We start from the raw sequence: 13,114 nt of genomic DNA on the forward strand, positions 1-13,114 counted from the left end.
ATGTTTTAGACTACTGATTCAAGAATGATCTTTAGGTTTTGAATGAGGAGCAGATTAAATAGAACACTTAAAATGTTACAAGATAAAATGAAATAAAGCTTTATAATAATGGAGAAAAAAGATGGCTTTTTTATGTGTTCTTCAAGTCTCTCATTAGCACTTACAGCCATACTGTATAGGATTTGTATCTTTAATATCTCTCAGATACTCTTAGAGACTTTCGGTGTGAAAGCTTCTGCTGTGAATGACAAATTCAAGTGATGTCTGTGTTCATTGTGATTTCAAGGAGAATTTCAGGAGATGTTTCAGTGGGCTTGAATTTAATTCTGAGGCTCACCCATGCACACTCTTTTATGTGGGGGAAGAGTATAGTAATCTGGGATTTGTAAAAGACAGAAGGAGCTACCGTCTTTTCCAGAGAGGTGCCCTCATGTTGTGTACTTGATATATTAGTAGCTTTCTTTATATGTCTGGTAAGCCTCAGTGAACCATCTACATCGTTTTTCTAATCTGTGTACTTGTTAGAAGGAGAAAAATATTCTGCAGATAGCTCTGTTAATGTTGTTTTAACACAACTAAATCTATTTTTTTTTTATACAGCTGGGCTCTTCTGCATCTGACAATGGTAAAATTAGTTCTGCACAATGTTAAGAACTTCTTTCCCATTGCTGGTCTGGAATTCACTGGTATGTTAAATTCTGCTTTACATTTTAGTTTTCTGTATAAGTGGCTTTCTATCAGACTTATTAATTTTCATTTTTAAATTTAAATAATTTAATACATTATTTTTTACAATTGCCAACAAGTACATTTGCTTTCAAGAATTTTTTTTGAATGGTTGTATTATTCCGGGTTTTTTATACACACTGTAACTTAAATGATTTCTTTTCCTCTAAGCCTTACTGTGTTAATATTTCTGTTTAGATCTGCCTGTAACATCACCACTGGGCATTGCTGTAATAAAAAATCTGGAACACTGGGAACAGATTCTTCAAGATAGAATGGACCAGTTTGAAGGCCCACCACCAAACTACATCAATACTTATCCTAGTGACCTTGGTGTAGGTGCAGGACCAGCTATTCTCCGCAATAAAGCAATGATTGAACCTGAAAACACACCATTCAAGTAAGTATTTTTTCCCTAGCAAAAACACATTATTTGATCATAGAAATACTAAAGAGTATTTCCACCTAAAGTTAAACAGCCAAATGAAGATTGGCTAGAACTTAGTTCTGTCCCACACTTTACAGAAACCACTTTCCCGCGTCCCTCTGTTCATTCTTATGCAGCAGCCTTTACTTATTCTGCTGCACCTTTCACAACTTCAGCAAGAAAAGGAAATAAGAGGAAAGAGCAGAGCGTGGAGGATTACAAATCAAGGCCAGCAGCTGCTGCTGGGAAGACCCTATTCAACCTATTCCTCCAGTAGCAGCTGTCTCCCCCCCTACCTCAGCAACAAAAGAAGAGTTATGTAACACATGCAGGTGTCAGGAGGAGGAGAGAACAAAAGTTGTAGTACAGTCCTTGTAAAGCCAATCCTCCTCTCTTTAGACCAATGTCATGCTTGCAGGTGTATTTAAATGTAGACAGTGAACCATGTTTTCAACCCAAAACTAGCTTGCTTTTCTCAATATACTAAAACACAACTTTAGGTTTGCTCACTATATATGACTTTGGATTTGCATGGTTGATACTGCTATAGGATTTTATTAAAATATCCTTACAAACATGCACTGCTCCTTTAGAAATATTTGTCCTCAAATCTGAGGCAATGAATTTTATTTGGCTCATATATGAGCTAAATATTTGTGAATTCTTTTAAATACCGAAAGAAATACGTAAGGAAATTCTGTAGGGCCAGCATAACTCCAATATAAAAGCAGTTCTCGTAGAGTGCAAATATAGACATAAACACAAATCAGCAGATTAAACTGTAGTATTTGGAAGTTAGTAATGTAATGTGGACTTAAAGAAAAATGCAAGAAAAAAGGCAAAAAATATTTGCCTTGAACAAATTAAAGCTTAAAATTTGGTTGGGTGGTTTGTTTTTTTTCTTCAAATTGGAATTTCACCTGAAGTCATTCAGTCTTTCTTTAGTTGTTTCTGGGTTTGTTTTTGGTCCACCTTCAATTACATTGAAGCTCCCCTCCCACCACCCCACTTCTTCTTCCAGATCAAAGGATTATTCAGCTCTTCCAGCAAAAAGGCTCTGGCATTTTCTTGTGAAGCAAGAACTTCTTCAGGAGACTTTCATAAGATACATATTCACAAAGAAACGAAAGCAAAGTGAGGTAAACAAAGGATGTAACTTTTTTTTGAAAGAAAGCTCAATTATAACTGTTCCTCAGTCTCTTGAGTATTTAATTTTTCTTTCCATTTTTTTGTTGGCACTTCAGTTTCCTTTCTTTCATTTAAGTGTTTGGATTTTTTTGAAATCAACATGACTGTCATGTTGTTTATTGAAATATTAACTGAACCGAATATTTTTAGACAAGACATATTTCACCTTACCTTTAAGTATTGGAATACTGTCCTAATAAAGAAACAGAACATTTGCAATAATAGTAATAAGTAAATAAAATTTGAGTATTCATATAATCTTTTTGTGTGTGTCCTATTGAAAAAGAAATTTAAATGAGCTATTACTTTGTGTATATGTATATATGCATGAGTAATATATACATATAAAAGTAATATTATATAGTAATATATAATATGGGGCTTTAAGAATTGTACCAGTTACAACTGTAATGAGTTCTAACTGAAAATTTAAACCAACATATAAGCACCATGGGAAATAATTATGCTATGTAATATCTTTAAGAATTCCTGTAAGTATGGAGTTTGTGTGTGTATTACTCCTCCATTTATTTACTCTATCATACATCTTGTGTTCATCTAGGACGCATTACATTTTAAGTGAGTTTGTTTAGATTCCTGTCTTAGTTTCTGTGCCTCTAATAAAAAGTTAAAAATACATTTGTCATCATTTACTGACAGAGTGGCCTTTAAAATCTAGTTTGGAATGTTTCATTCTTTTTTTATATTTGTTTGTGCATGTGTTTTGTGTTTGTGACTGTGTGATGTTATGTAGTCTGTAGAAGATCGTGTGGAGCAGGTCAAACAAAACTGCGTAGCAGAAGATCACAAAAACAAGGTAGTATCCCTTCTCCCAAACCTCGAGCACACTCTTAAAAGTTCTGTGGAACTGGCTTTTCTTTCTCTAATGTGACTAACAGAAGCTGTATGTTCTGTGTAGTCTGTGTGGCAGGCTTTTAATCAGCGAATTAACTTCGGATGTCCTGATAATTGGGATGCGTGAACACCTTGTAAATAGCGTTGCACACACAACTTTGTGTTTCTTACACTCAAATGTAACTTTTGGCTTCTAGAACACCAAAGAGTATGAGAAGTCTAAAGTTTAGCTTCCTAAACAATGCTGAGGCCACTGAACTTTTCTTGCATGAATTTTGTATAGATTTTTGCAGTCTCAATGTACCACTACAGACTGCATTTTCATGCTAATTGAAATGTCTTATAAATGTTTTGTAGGTTGAAGCAGATCTTGGCTACCCTGGAGGAAAAGCAAAAATCATTCACAAAGAATCAGATATGATAATGGCATTTGCAGTTAATAAGGTAAGCCTCAAATACTACCCTAAGTATAATAAATCGATCTTAATTATAGTTAGTATAAATCTTCTATTTGTGCTGCATAGGCTAACAGCAATGAAATCGTTTTGGCATCTACCCATGATGTTCAAGAACTTGATATTTCAGCTCTACTGGCTGCTCAGTCTTTTATATGGATTGGGGAAGAATATGACAGAGAGTCTAAAAGGTAGGATTGTTTCTTTGTGGTTATATTAAGAGTACTGGTTTACTTTGAGGCTGCATATATAATACCTGTGTAAGTGCAAGTGGATCATACAAATAAAAGTTTATTACTTTTCTTCAGTAGGTTTGAGATTCCTTTACAAAGCAGTGGGGGAAGGCAAAATAATAATTACTGTCTTTGTTTTACATATGGAGAAACTAAGGTTTTGAGGGGTTTGAGTATTTTGGGCATGTCTGCACTGCACAGTGAAGTGAAATCCCATGGTGCATAAGCTAACAAAGGAAGTGCTACCTTAGCATTTAATGCAACAGCCTGAATTACTGTCTCCTCCATAATGTTGTGCTGAGAACTGTGAATGTATCAGCCTCAGCAAGCACTCATCTGTGCCACACTCCATTGCACAGAACAGATGTACAGACAGACACATAGGTCGGGAATATTCCAACAATGTTCTTCTCAATAAAGTTTATATTCTCCACATGTATCTACCACAATTAGGATAATCTGTTGTGGTTAAACACCAATCAATACTTTTGTAGCACGTGGAAAGCATTTGTACAATGTAAGTGCGGGAATTATTAATTTATAGTCTCATTATAATCACTTCCTCTACCCACTGTCATTAGGCTCTTGTCAATGAGATAAGCAAACAGCAGTGGTAGCAAAGAAACATTTGTTTAAAGCAGAACACTGCTCTTTTACAGTTCTGATGATGTTGACTTCCGTGGTTCTACCACAACACTAACTCAGTCAACTGCACCATCTTTTGGAGTGAATCAGATACAACCATCTTCATCTATGCCATGGTTAGGCAGTGGTCAGACTAGCACTGGAGCTGGAGTGGTAAGTACTCTTGTTGCGTGCAGCTCAGGAGACTCACTTTTTTTTAGTGTATTATTAAAGAGACCTAGTGTGCATCAGTCATCATACCGTTAATTCGGTGTTGACATAAAAGGCCCGCAGTGACTGAGACCTGGCCAAAAAGAAGGCCAAACTAAGCATTTTCTTGTATATTGTGGCATATGGAAAATAACGAGACAGTCAGGTTTTTCTCTTTCTTATAGGAACTTTGAGGTAGGACCTGAAGTTTCTGGGGACAAAACAAACCAAATAAACAAACAAAGCCAACCAAACCCAGAACAATCCCAAACTTTAAATTCTTGCATTGGGACTAATATCAAAAGCATACACATCAGCATGTGCTTAAGTTCTTTGTATCACAGAAGATAATATTAATACTATTTGAACTTTCATGTCTAAAAATCTGTCATAAACAGACTTCAATTACTATACTACAAGTAAACATAATTAGATGCAAGTAATGGTAGCTTAACAGGCTTTTTTTAACTGGGGGACACTCACTATGAAGTAGTATAAACAAAATTGAAGAGTGTGTTTCTGCCTTTTTTTCAAAATTATTTCCATTTTTATTTGTTTTATATGAAGCTTATCAAAAGAAATCTGAATAACATCAAGAGAATGGCTTCACATCCAGTCCATCAGTATTGTAAGTGAATCACGCTTACTAGTACGGAGTAGGTAATTTTTATAAGATACTGTAGTATTAATGAACATCTTTTAATCTTAGATCTTACAGGAGCACAAGACGGTAGTGTTCGAATGTTTGAGTGGACAAGGCCACAGCAATTGGTATGCTTCCGGCAGGCTGGGAATGCCAGGGTTACAAGAATGTATTTCAATTCCCAGGGCAATAAGGTAAGTACAACATTTAGGATTTTCCCTTTTTTTTTTATTCATAAGGAAACTTTTGGTTGTTCTGTGACCTCAAACAATTTTAACTGGTGACACACAAAACTCTGTCCATAAGCAGTATCATATAATTCATTTTGTCTGCATACAGAGGCTTTGTAATAAACACCGACCGTTATTCTCCCTTCTCTTCTGTCAGCTTCACACTGCTATCCCATATCCCATTTGCTGCATTTTCAGACTTTGCTGTCCCTGTTCTGAAATCTGTGTTCCCCTGTGGTGACCTTTTCAAATTAGACTTTCGGAAAAAAAAAAAAATAAAATTGAGCTTACTTATTTTGTAGATGCAAACTTGTAGCAATCTAGGCACAGGTCTTCAGGAGGCTCTTCACGCTTTGCATTCTGGCCCAGGTAAAGTTTGGGCAGAATACATTACCTAGAAGACATATATAATACAGCCTGTTAGTTGAAGAATGTAAGTACACTCAGTACAGCAGAGAGCAGAGAGAGAGGCATACACTTTGGCCAGAAATGACTCTGTGAAGTATATAAGATGCAGGAAACAGACTGGACAAAGACAGAAATTGGGAGGAATACCCACCTCTTCAGTTTTTCATGTTGCCTATTCTGTTATTTTAGCAGGTCTCATCTGCATTTTACTGACAAACTATTTAACTTCGTTATAGTTAAAAGCCATAAAAAGTGAATGAAAGGAGTTTGGGCATAACTGTAAGATAGCTATAAAACAGCAAAGGTCAACATTTAGAAGCAGCTGGAAATATAAAGTATCTCCCAGCATACCTATTTTCAGGTAGCATAAATTCTCATGTAAATTAGGAAAAAAAAAAAAAGTGTTTTGATTATGTTTTGAGATATTGCCATCTTAACATCACAAGGGAATCAATTTTAAGTAAGAAATTAAGATGTACTAGTTGTCCCTACTGCTTCACATGGAGGTCACTCAAGCAGGACTCATGAAACCTGACTAAAAGGAGAAAATATACAAAGTAATTCTACATATTTCTAAAAACATTTTGTAAAATACTTATAGGTATAGAACATGCTGTACAGAATATGTATTTGTTAACCAAAATGTGTAACAATTAATACTATAACTCAGTCATTTTACCATTCATGATATAGTACAGTGCTTCCGTTATTGTTCTTATCATGCTTTTACGGTACACTGTCATACATCTCTACTAAGCATTTAAAGTATAGTCATGGAGTAGTGATGCCTCTGGAAGCTTTAGCATTTGACATTAGGGTTTGAAAGATAAGCTTCCACACTTAAAAAGCCTCCATTTCCAGAAAAGAGTTAAGTATGTAGGACAGCATCATTAAATAATCAATAAACAATCAGCACTGAACTCACTTGGCTTCTAAACTCCTTTTTTGTTCCTGACAATCATTGTTGATATTTAATGTGCAGGTAATGGTTTAGCGGTTTAGCTGGGTTTTTACCTGAAGTCAGCTGTTCACTGTCGTGAAGTCAGCATCCAGTAACCAGTACATTATGCTAATAAATGCAGTTCGTTCCTTGCAGTGTGGTGTTGCTGATGGTGAAGGATTTCTAAGTATTTGGCAAGTAAACCAAACCACCTCAAATCCAAAGCCCTATCTGGTAAGTAAACAGAATTTTTTCTTTTTCTTTTCTTTTTCTTTTCTTTTTGTTTTTTTTTTTTTTTTTATAGAGGAATGTTAAGTTTTTGAGACTTCAGACAGAGCATAAGAGATTCAGAGATGGTTTTGATTTTGCTGCTTTTTAATTGGCATACTTTATCAAAACAACTGTAGAGTTCCAATGACAAGTCTTTGGAAAACTAATTGTAGAGTGACCCTAAGTTGCAGTGTAATTACAAATACTACTTCAGCATTACCCTTGATTAAATTAAAATCAGAGCTGACAGTAATGACTTTACAACCCCAAGACTTAGTAAAAATACCCTCTTAATTCTTTTCACTGCTTCTTAACAGTACATGAAGACCATGGCTTAATTTGAAAATCAGGCTATTGTGATACACTATATTGCAGATTTGCTATAGTTCACTTATTTTAGTATCTTTTTATTTTATACTGGATTTTTAATCCATTGCTCCATTCTCTGAGGTTTCAAACTGCACTGCCTGGCAGTTTTTAAGCTTTATTTAAAAGACTGCTTGTGTTATGCTGTCAGTGACACCAGGCTGATAGTAGCTTTTGATGCAGATTACAACTGGTAAGATATTTGTTGATTTTTTTGTTTGTTTTTAATAGAGTTGGCAGTGCCACAGTAAAACCACAAGCGACTTTGCATTTATAACCTCTTCAAGTCTAGTTGCTACATCGGGACAGTCCAATGACAACAGGTGTGTTTAAAGAAACAATGAGGAACTTCACCAAAGCTGCTTATCCATCTCCATTAACTTGCTAGCTCTTGTGCATTAATGTGTGGCTGACATTTTAAGGCTCAGTGTTCTGAGCTTTGTGACAGCTTAAACTTGCCAGGTGATTTCTTTGAACATCATTCTTTCAGTCGCTTGTTTCCCAAATGAGTTTTTGTGAGGTCAACAGTTAACCAGTTGTTTCAGGGTGTATATTCCAAATGCAACTAGTTGGATGTGATTCTGTTGCTGGGGGGAGAAATATGTTCAGCAAATGCAAGAGAGTTCTTTTTCTCTGAAAAGAACAACTTTATAATTTCTTAGTACGACCTAGGATTAGTACACATCTTAAAGGCAGAAAGTTATAGTTCCACTAAGCATAATAGAGCATAGCAAGAATTAAAGCTCTTAACTCTTTGCATATGCTCTCCAATGACTGCAGAGAGTCAAGGGCTCCTTGTTCAGTTCTATGCTCTAGTAGGCTTTGACATAAAACATGAATGCTTTCTGAGTCATGTCACCCCATGAATCACTTAGCAACAGGCCGTAACAACTTTTCTCCCCCTCCCCTCAGAAATGTGTGCCTCTGGGACACTTTGGTTTCATCTGGTAACAGTCTTATACATGGTAAGTACTGCAGTGAAAATTAAACCTCTGCCTCGTACTGACCAAGGAAATAATGCATGTATATGCATTTGGGGCAAGGGGAAAAATTTGCACTGGGGAACTGGTCTAAATATGTGTTGCACACTAATGCATGCACCAGAACTGGTACTATGTAGTCTCCAGGACGATGTTGATCTGCTTTATATAGAAAGGTAGGAAGAAGGAAGGTCATACACAAAGCTGGTTTTGTAACAGCATTAATGAAGTCTGAAATACCTGAATACAGTCCTAAAAAGAAATTTAACAGCTGATTAATTAAGGCTGGATTATTGAACTCTTATGTGTATGCAGGCTTTCACTGAAACTGGCACTTAATTAATATATCCAGTACTCTATTGAAGCACAGAGGAAAAGACAGCTGTAGGTAATAGTAGAAGTAACTCCTTCTGTCCGGCTTTCAGGACTTGGACTGGATTCTTAAAAAGATGTTTGTGTCTATTTGACCAAGTTCAATAATTTTATCTTTGTATAACAAACTAAAGCAAAATTATATCATGTTGCACTATGAAAGAAAAATCCATATATAATATCCTCTGCTTTTAAAAGAGCAAATTCAACCATCATAAACATCTGCAGTACTTGAATAAGCCAATAGGTGCATTCTGAAATTCATATTTTAAAACTAGCCGATTGCACAGAAGCTCAGCATTTTAAAGAAATTGAGTCAAAGCTATGAAAAATAGGTAATGAAATTAGAATATAATAATACATATCTATAAGATAATTAGTATTTACTTTAATTTTTTTAGTTGAGCTATACTATTTTTTTTAAAACTCAGGAATTTAATTGAACTTAATATGGTGAATTTTGTATTTTCTCAATTTTTTAAATTCAGGTATGTGCCTGTATTTTAACATAAATTCAACTGCATATCATGCTTTCTTGTGCATTAGATCTACATGGCTCTTATGAGAGGAAAAAGCTGTCAGCTGATATGACATTAGCCATATGAAGGGTTGTATCTATCAAATTAGAAAATATTTAGATAACAATTTATAGAAGAAAAACATTTTAAGATCAAAAGTTACTTACAGTTTCAAATCTTAAATTCTGACATCCTTCTTCTTCAGCCTTCAGTTGTCATGATCACGGTGCCACGGTACTTCAGTACGCGCCTAAACATCAACTGCTAATTTCTGGAGGCAGGAAGGGATATATCTGCATCTTTGACATCAGACAGAGGCAAATCCTTTACACCTTCCAAGCACATGAATCAGCTGTTAAGGCCCTTGCACTGGATCCTTCTGAGGACTATTTTGTTACAGGCTCCGCAGAAGGTAACATGAAGGTAAGGTATGGGAGGAGCAGAGTTGTATAGCCGAGCATTTAGCTGAAGTAGCGTATTGACCTATGTTGATCAGCACGCTGTAAATGGCCAGGCGAATGTGGAACAAAACAATAACAAACCCAAAAAATCCAAACCTACGTTTGATACATAAGACACTTGCCTTATGTTTGTAATGCAAACTTAAATATACTAATATCCTTCTACAGCAAACAGATTTTGCTCTCCACTAAAGAAGACTAAACAGTTTTTCTAAAGTTGTATGACTGAATTTTGAGTGGATAAAGCAAAGTGCATGATTCTGAAATCTTAGTTTTATTTTTCTCTCTCAAAAATGTACGGTTTTGCCTTTGGATATTTCTCTTTGTAACACAGGGGACGCTCAGGAACTTCAACATTGTGTAAAGTTTCTGTAACACCTAGTTCTGTTTTTTCTCCTGATGCTATAAGCCCCAGACAGCTACTGAAATGACATAGTAGTAAGAAACAAACAACAACGAAACTAAACCAGAAATACAGTCCCTGTTTTAAAGGGCTTATTTCCTGAAATACTAAAGGAAGGAAATACAAGAAACATGGCAAAGAGGAGGAGAATACAGTTTCTTTCCTTTGAGCTGGACTGCATACTGTTTAATAGGTGCTTTCTGTGCCTCTGCACACTTTGTGGCCCGGTCTTGATGAGGACTCCTGCAACTTAGGCCACACAGACAGCTCGGACAGCTGTACTACCACTCTGCATGTGTATTAACTGTGCACCTTACTCTCTGCAGCATTCCTTAGCAGCTGCTGGAAAGCTGACAATAGTCATCTTGGAGGAAAATGCAACTTGTCCATTTCTGCAGCTTTGTGGGGGGGAAGCTGGGAGGGGCAGTACTGTTCAGGTGACACAGGGCAGCTTCACCCTGCCAAGTAACCAGCTGGTCCACTTTAAGGTAGCCTTTCACTGTCTTGCCTTACCCTTCATCAGGAGCCTCTCCAGACTCTTGGGACTTGTAATTGTTGCTAATGGACAACAAAAAAATACCCTTTTATCTTTGCTGAATAGGGTTTAGAACAGCCAGGAATCTGAAATATTAGGGAAAAAAAGTACAAATCCTAATTTTAATCTCCTTTTGTCATTTGTCATTCTTTTGATACAGGTGTGGAGACTGACTGCCTACAATTTAATTCATTCGTTTAAAAATGAACATGCTAAGCAGTCCATTTTCAGAAATATTGGTGCTGGTGTCACGCAGATTGAAACTGTGCAAGGCAATCGTATCTTCTCCTGTGGAGCAGATGGCACGCTGAAAATGAGGGTTCTTCCCAATGCTTTCAATGTACCTTCAGGCATTTTTGACATTCTGTAGCGTTAAGTGAGCTAATCCTGGTTTTGTATAATGTCCCTTTAAGTAGCTAAAAACACAGTGATATGCACTGTGGAAAGGAAACATTCTGCTTCCTTTCAAATCAGTTACTGTATCATTAAGTATTACGGGGAAAAAGATTAGAAAAAAAATACTTTTACAACAGGTATATTTTGAGTATGCCCACAAGGATCACTGGGGTGGAAATGCATGTACTGTATCGTAAAAGCAAAGAATTAAGCCCAGTACAGTCAGTCACAGGTGAGGTTATTGCTCAGTAACCCACAAGCTGCATTTAATAAGTGTATTGTGAAGATTCTGAGAATTATCAGTCACTTAAGAAGCACTGTGGCTCTACAAGTCAGTAAGCATTTCTGATGTGATTTTGATTATTTTTATTCCAGTTTTTCCCACTAATTGAAGCATGTGTGCAACTCATTGTAAAATATTTAGTTTTAATTGAGGGTACTCAGTGTATTTGATTTTCACAAGAAAGTGTAATGGATGCAAATGCCGTGGAACATGTGCAATCAAGAACGTACTGTGAGACATGTATCATTTTATGCTGATTTTTTTCACAGTTAGTATTGTACACAGTTGGTACTGTAACTTGCACATCAACACATTTTTAAATGCGATGTTTTTTAATTTGCACACTAATTTCCTTTCTGACAGCTATGTTTTCTACTGGACACCTGCCTTTACTTTAGGAATGTATTGTAAGCACTAAATGTTTGTAGTGAAGACATCCATGACTCTAGTCAGCTTTTAGTTTTGAAATTCATTTGTCCATAAAATACTTCACTAAATGAAGCTGTTAAGAGAATACCAATGGAACGTATAATGCCACAGTTCAGATGAATGTCAGGCTTTATATGGCCAGCTAGTAAATAGTGGATAAAACTGGTAATGAAATTATTACCACAGTATATTGTATAAACTATGCAGAGTTCACTATTGTTTGCTTGTAATATAACTAGCTACTGTTGTCAGATGTATTTTTCTGTTGTAAACAAAACCCATGTTCTTAAGAGACTGGAACAGATGTCCGCGTATTTAAATGTTAACAAACTGTCTTACTCCTCCAATGAAAATTTTGATGTCTGTGCTGTATTGTAAAATATACTAGAATAAAAAGCACCTTTCTCCAAAGGTGATTTTAAATTGCAGGCTGTGAAGTATGAGAAGTATGAAAAGAAAGAAGAGTAAATGTCATTATTTAGTTTTCCCTTTGTAAGTTAAATAAATTACTTTTATTTCATGGAACAGTCCATTCCAGAACTCTTCCTTAAATCTGTTTGAATATAACTAAACTGCCGGTCGCCTGGCCGGATACTGCCTGAGCTAGCTGTAACGTGACCTCAGACTGTACTGAGATGAAAAGGATTAGCTGTTTGCATTTATTTTCAGCTGTCCTAGAACAGCATAAGGTTAACAGAATTTAGTTCTTTATCTCCAACAAAGGCAGCTGCAAGAAACACAGCCTGGTTCTGTCACTGAGAAAAGAGGTTGATCCAAATGGTTCAACAATGACAGTCAGAAATGTAACGTGATTTAAGACAGGCACGTTATCTAGAAACTGCCAACTGGCTTGAACTGAGTATATTGCTGGGCTTTTTTTTTTAGCCAAAAAAGTCTACTTTATTAGTACCATAATTCAACTTTTTTTTTTGTTGTGTTATTTTTTAAAAACCCACCACAAAAAGAACTACCAACCAAAAAAAACCCAAACCAAACCACACCCCACAAAGGTCCAAAGCAGCCCACATACACAAAGCCGTAGCTCTGGACTGTGCAGTGTTGCACTCTTTATAGGTACAGGTACTATTGTTGGTACGTGAGTTTTGATGTATAGAGTAGTTCCAAGTATTAATTACGCTTTTTTGTTTCACTCTGCATGTCT

At 36.0% G+C, this 13,114-nt stretch overlaps 1 protein-coding gene across 7 annotated transcripts in view; it reads left to right on the plus strand.

Annotated features, from left to right (window-relative positions):
- The window catches only part of DMXL2 (Dmx like 2), a 54,956-nt gene extending 42,479 nt beyond the window's left edge, over positions 1-12,477 (plus strand). For 4 of the 7 annotated variants that reach the window (XM_086471898.1, XM_086471899.1, XM_086471901.1 and 1 more), the window contains 13 exons: positions 601-686; positions 925-1,126; positions 2,175-2,292; positions 3,554-3,640; positions 3,721-3,842; positions 4,544-4,682; positions 5,286-5,346; positions 5,428-5,555; positions 7,096-7,173; positions 7,807-7,898; positions 8,488-8,540; positions 9,651-9,868; positions 11,005-12,477. In XM_086471898.1, the coding sequence (XP_086328024.1) occupies positions 601-686; positions 925-1,126; positions 2,175-2,292; positions 3,554-3,640; positions 3,721-3,842; positions 4,544-4,682; positions 5,286-5,346; positions 5,428-5,555; positions 7,096-7,173; positions 7,807-7,898; positions 8,488-8,540; positions 9,651-9,868; positions 11,005-11,214 (1,594 nt within the window). In that variant the 3' untranslated portion in view covers positions 11,215-12,477. Of the gene's footprint in view, positions 1-600; positions 687-924; positions 1,127-2,174; positions 2,293-3,095; positions 3,159-3,553; positions 3,641-3,720; positions 3,843-4,543; positions 4,683-5,285; positions 5,347-5,427; positions 5,556-7,095; positions 7,174-7,806; positions 7,899-8,487; positions 8,541-9,650; positions 9,869-11,004 lie in introns of all 7 variants that reach the window. The other 3 variants (XM_086471896.1, XM_086471897.1, XM_086471900.1) reach the window with 2 other exon arrangements.
- The last annotated feature ends 637 nt before the right edge of the window (positions 12,478-13,114 follow it).

This window comes from Leptosomus discolor, chromosome 11 (assembly GCF_034619465.1).
Source record: "Leptosomus discolor isolate bLepDis1 chromosome 11, bLepDis1.hap2, whole genome shotgun sequence".
In the NCBI taxonomy this organism is placed as follows: domain Eukaryota; kingdom Metazoa; phylum Chordata; class Aves; order Leptosomiformes; family Leptosomidae; genus Leptosomus; species Leptosomus discolor.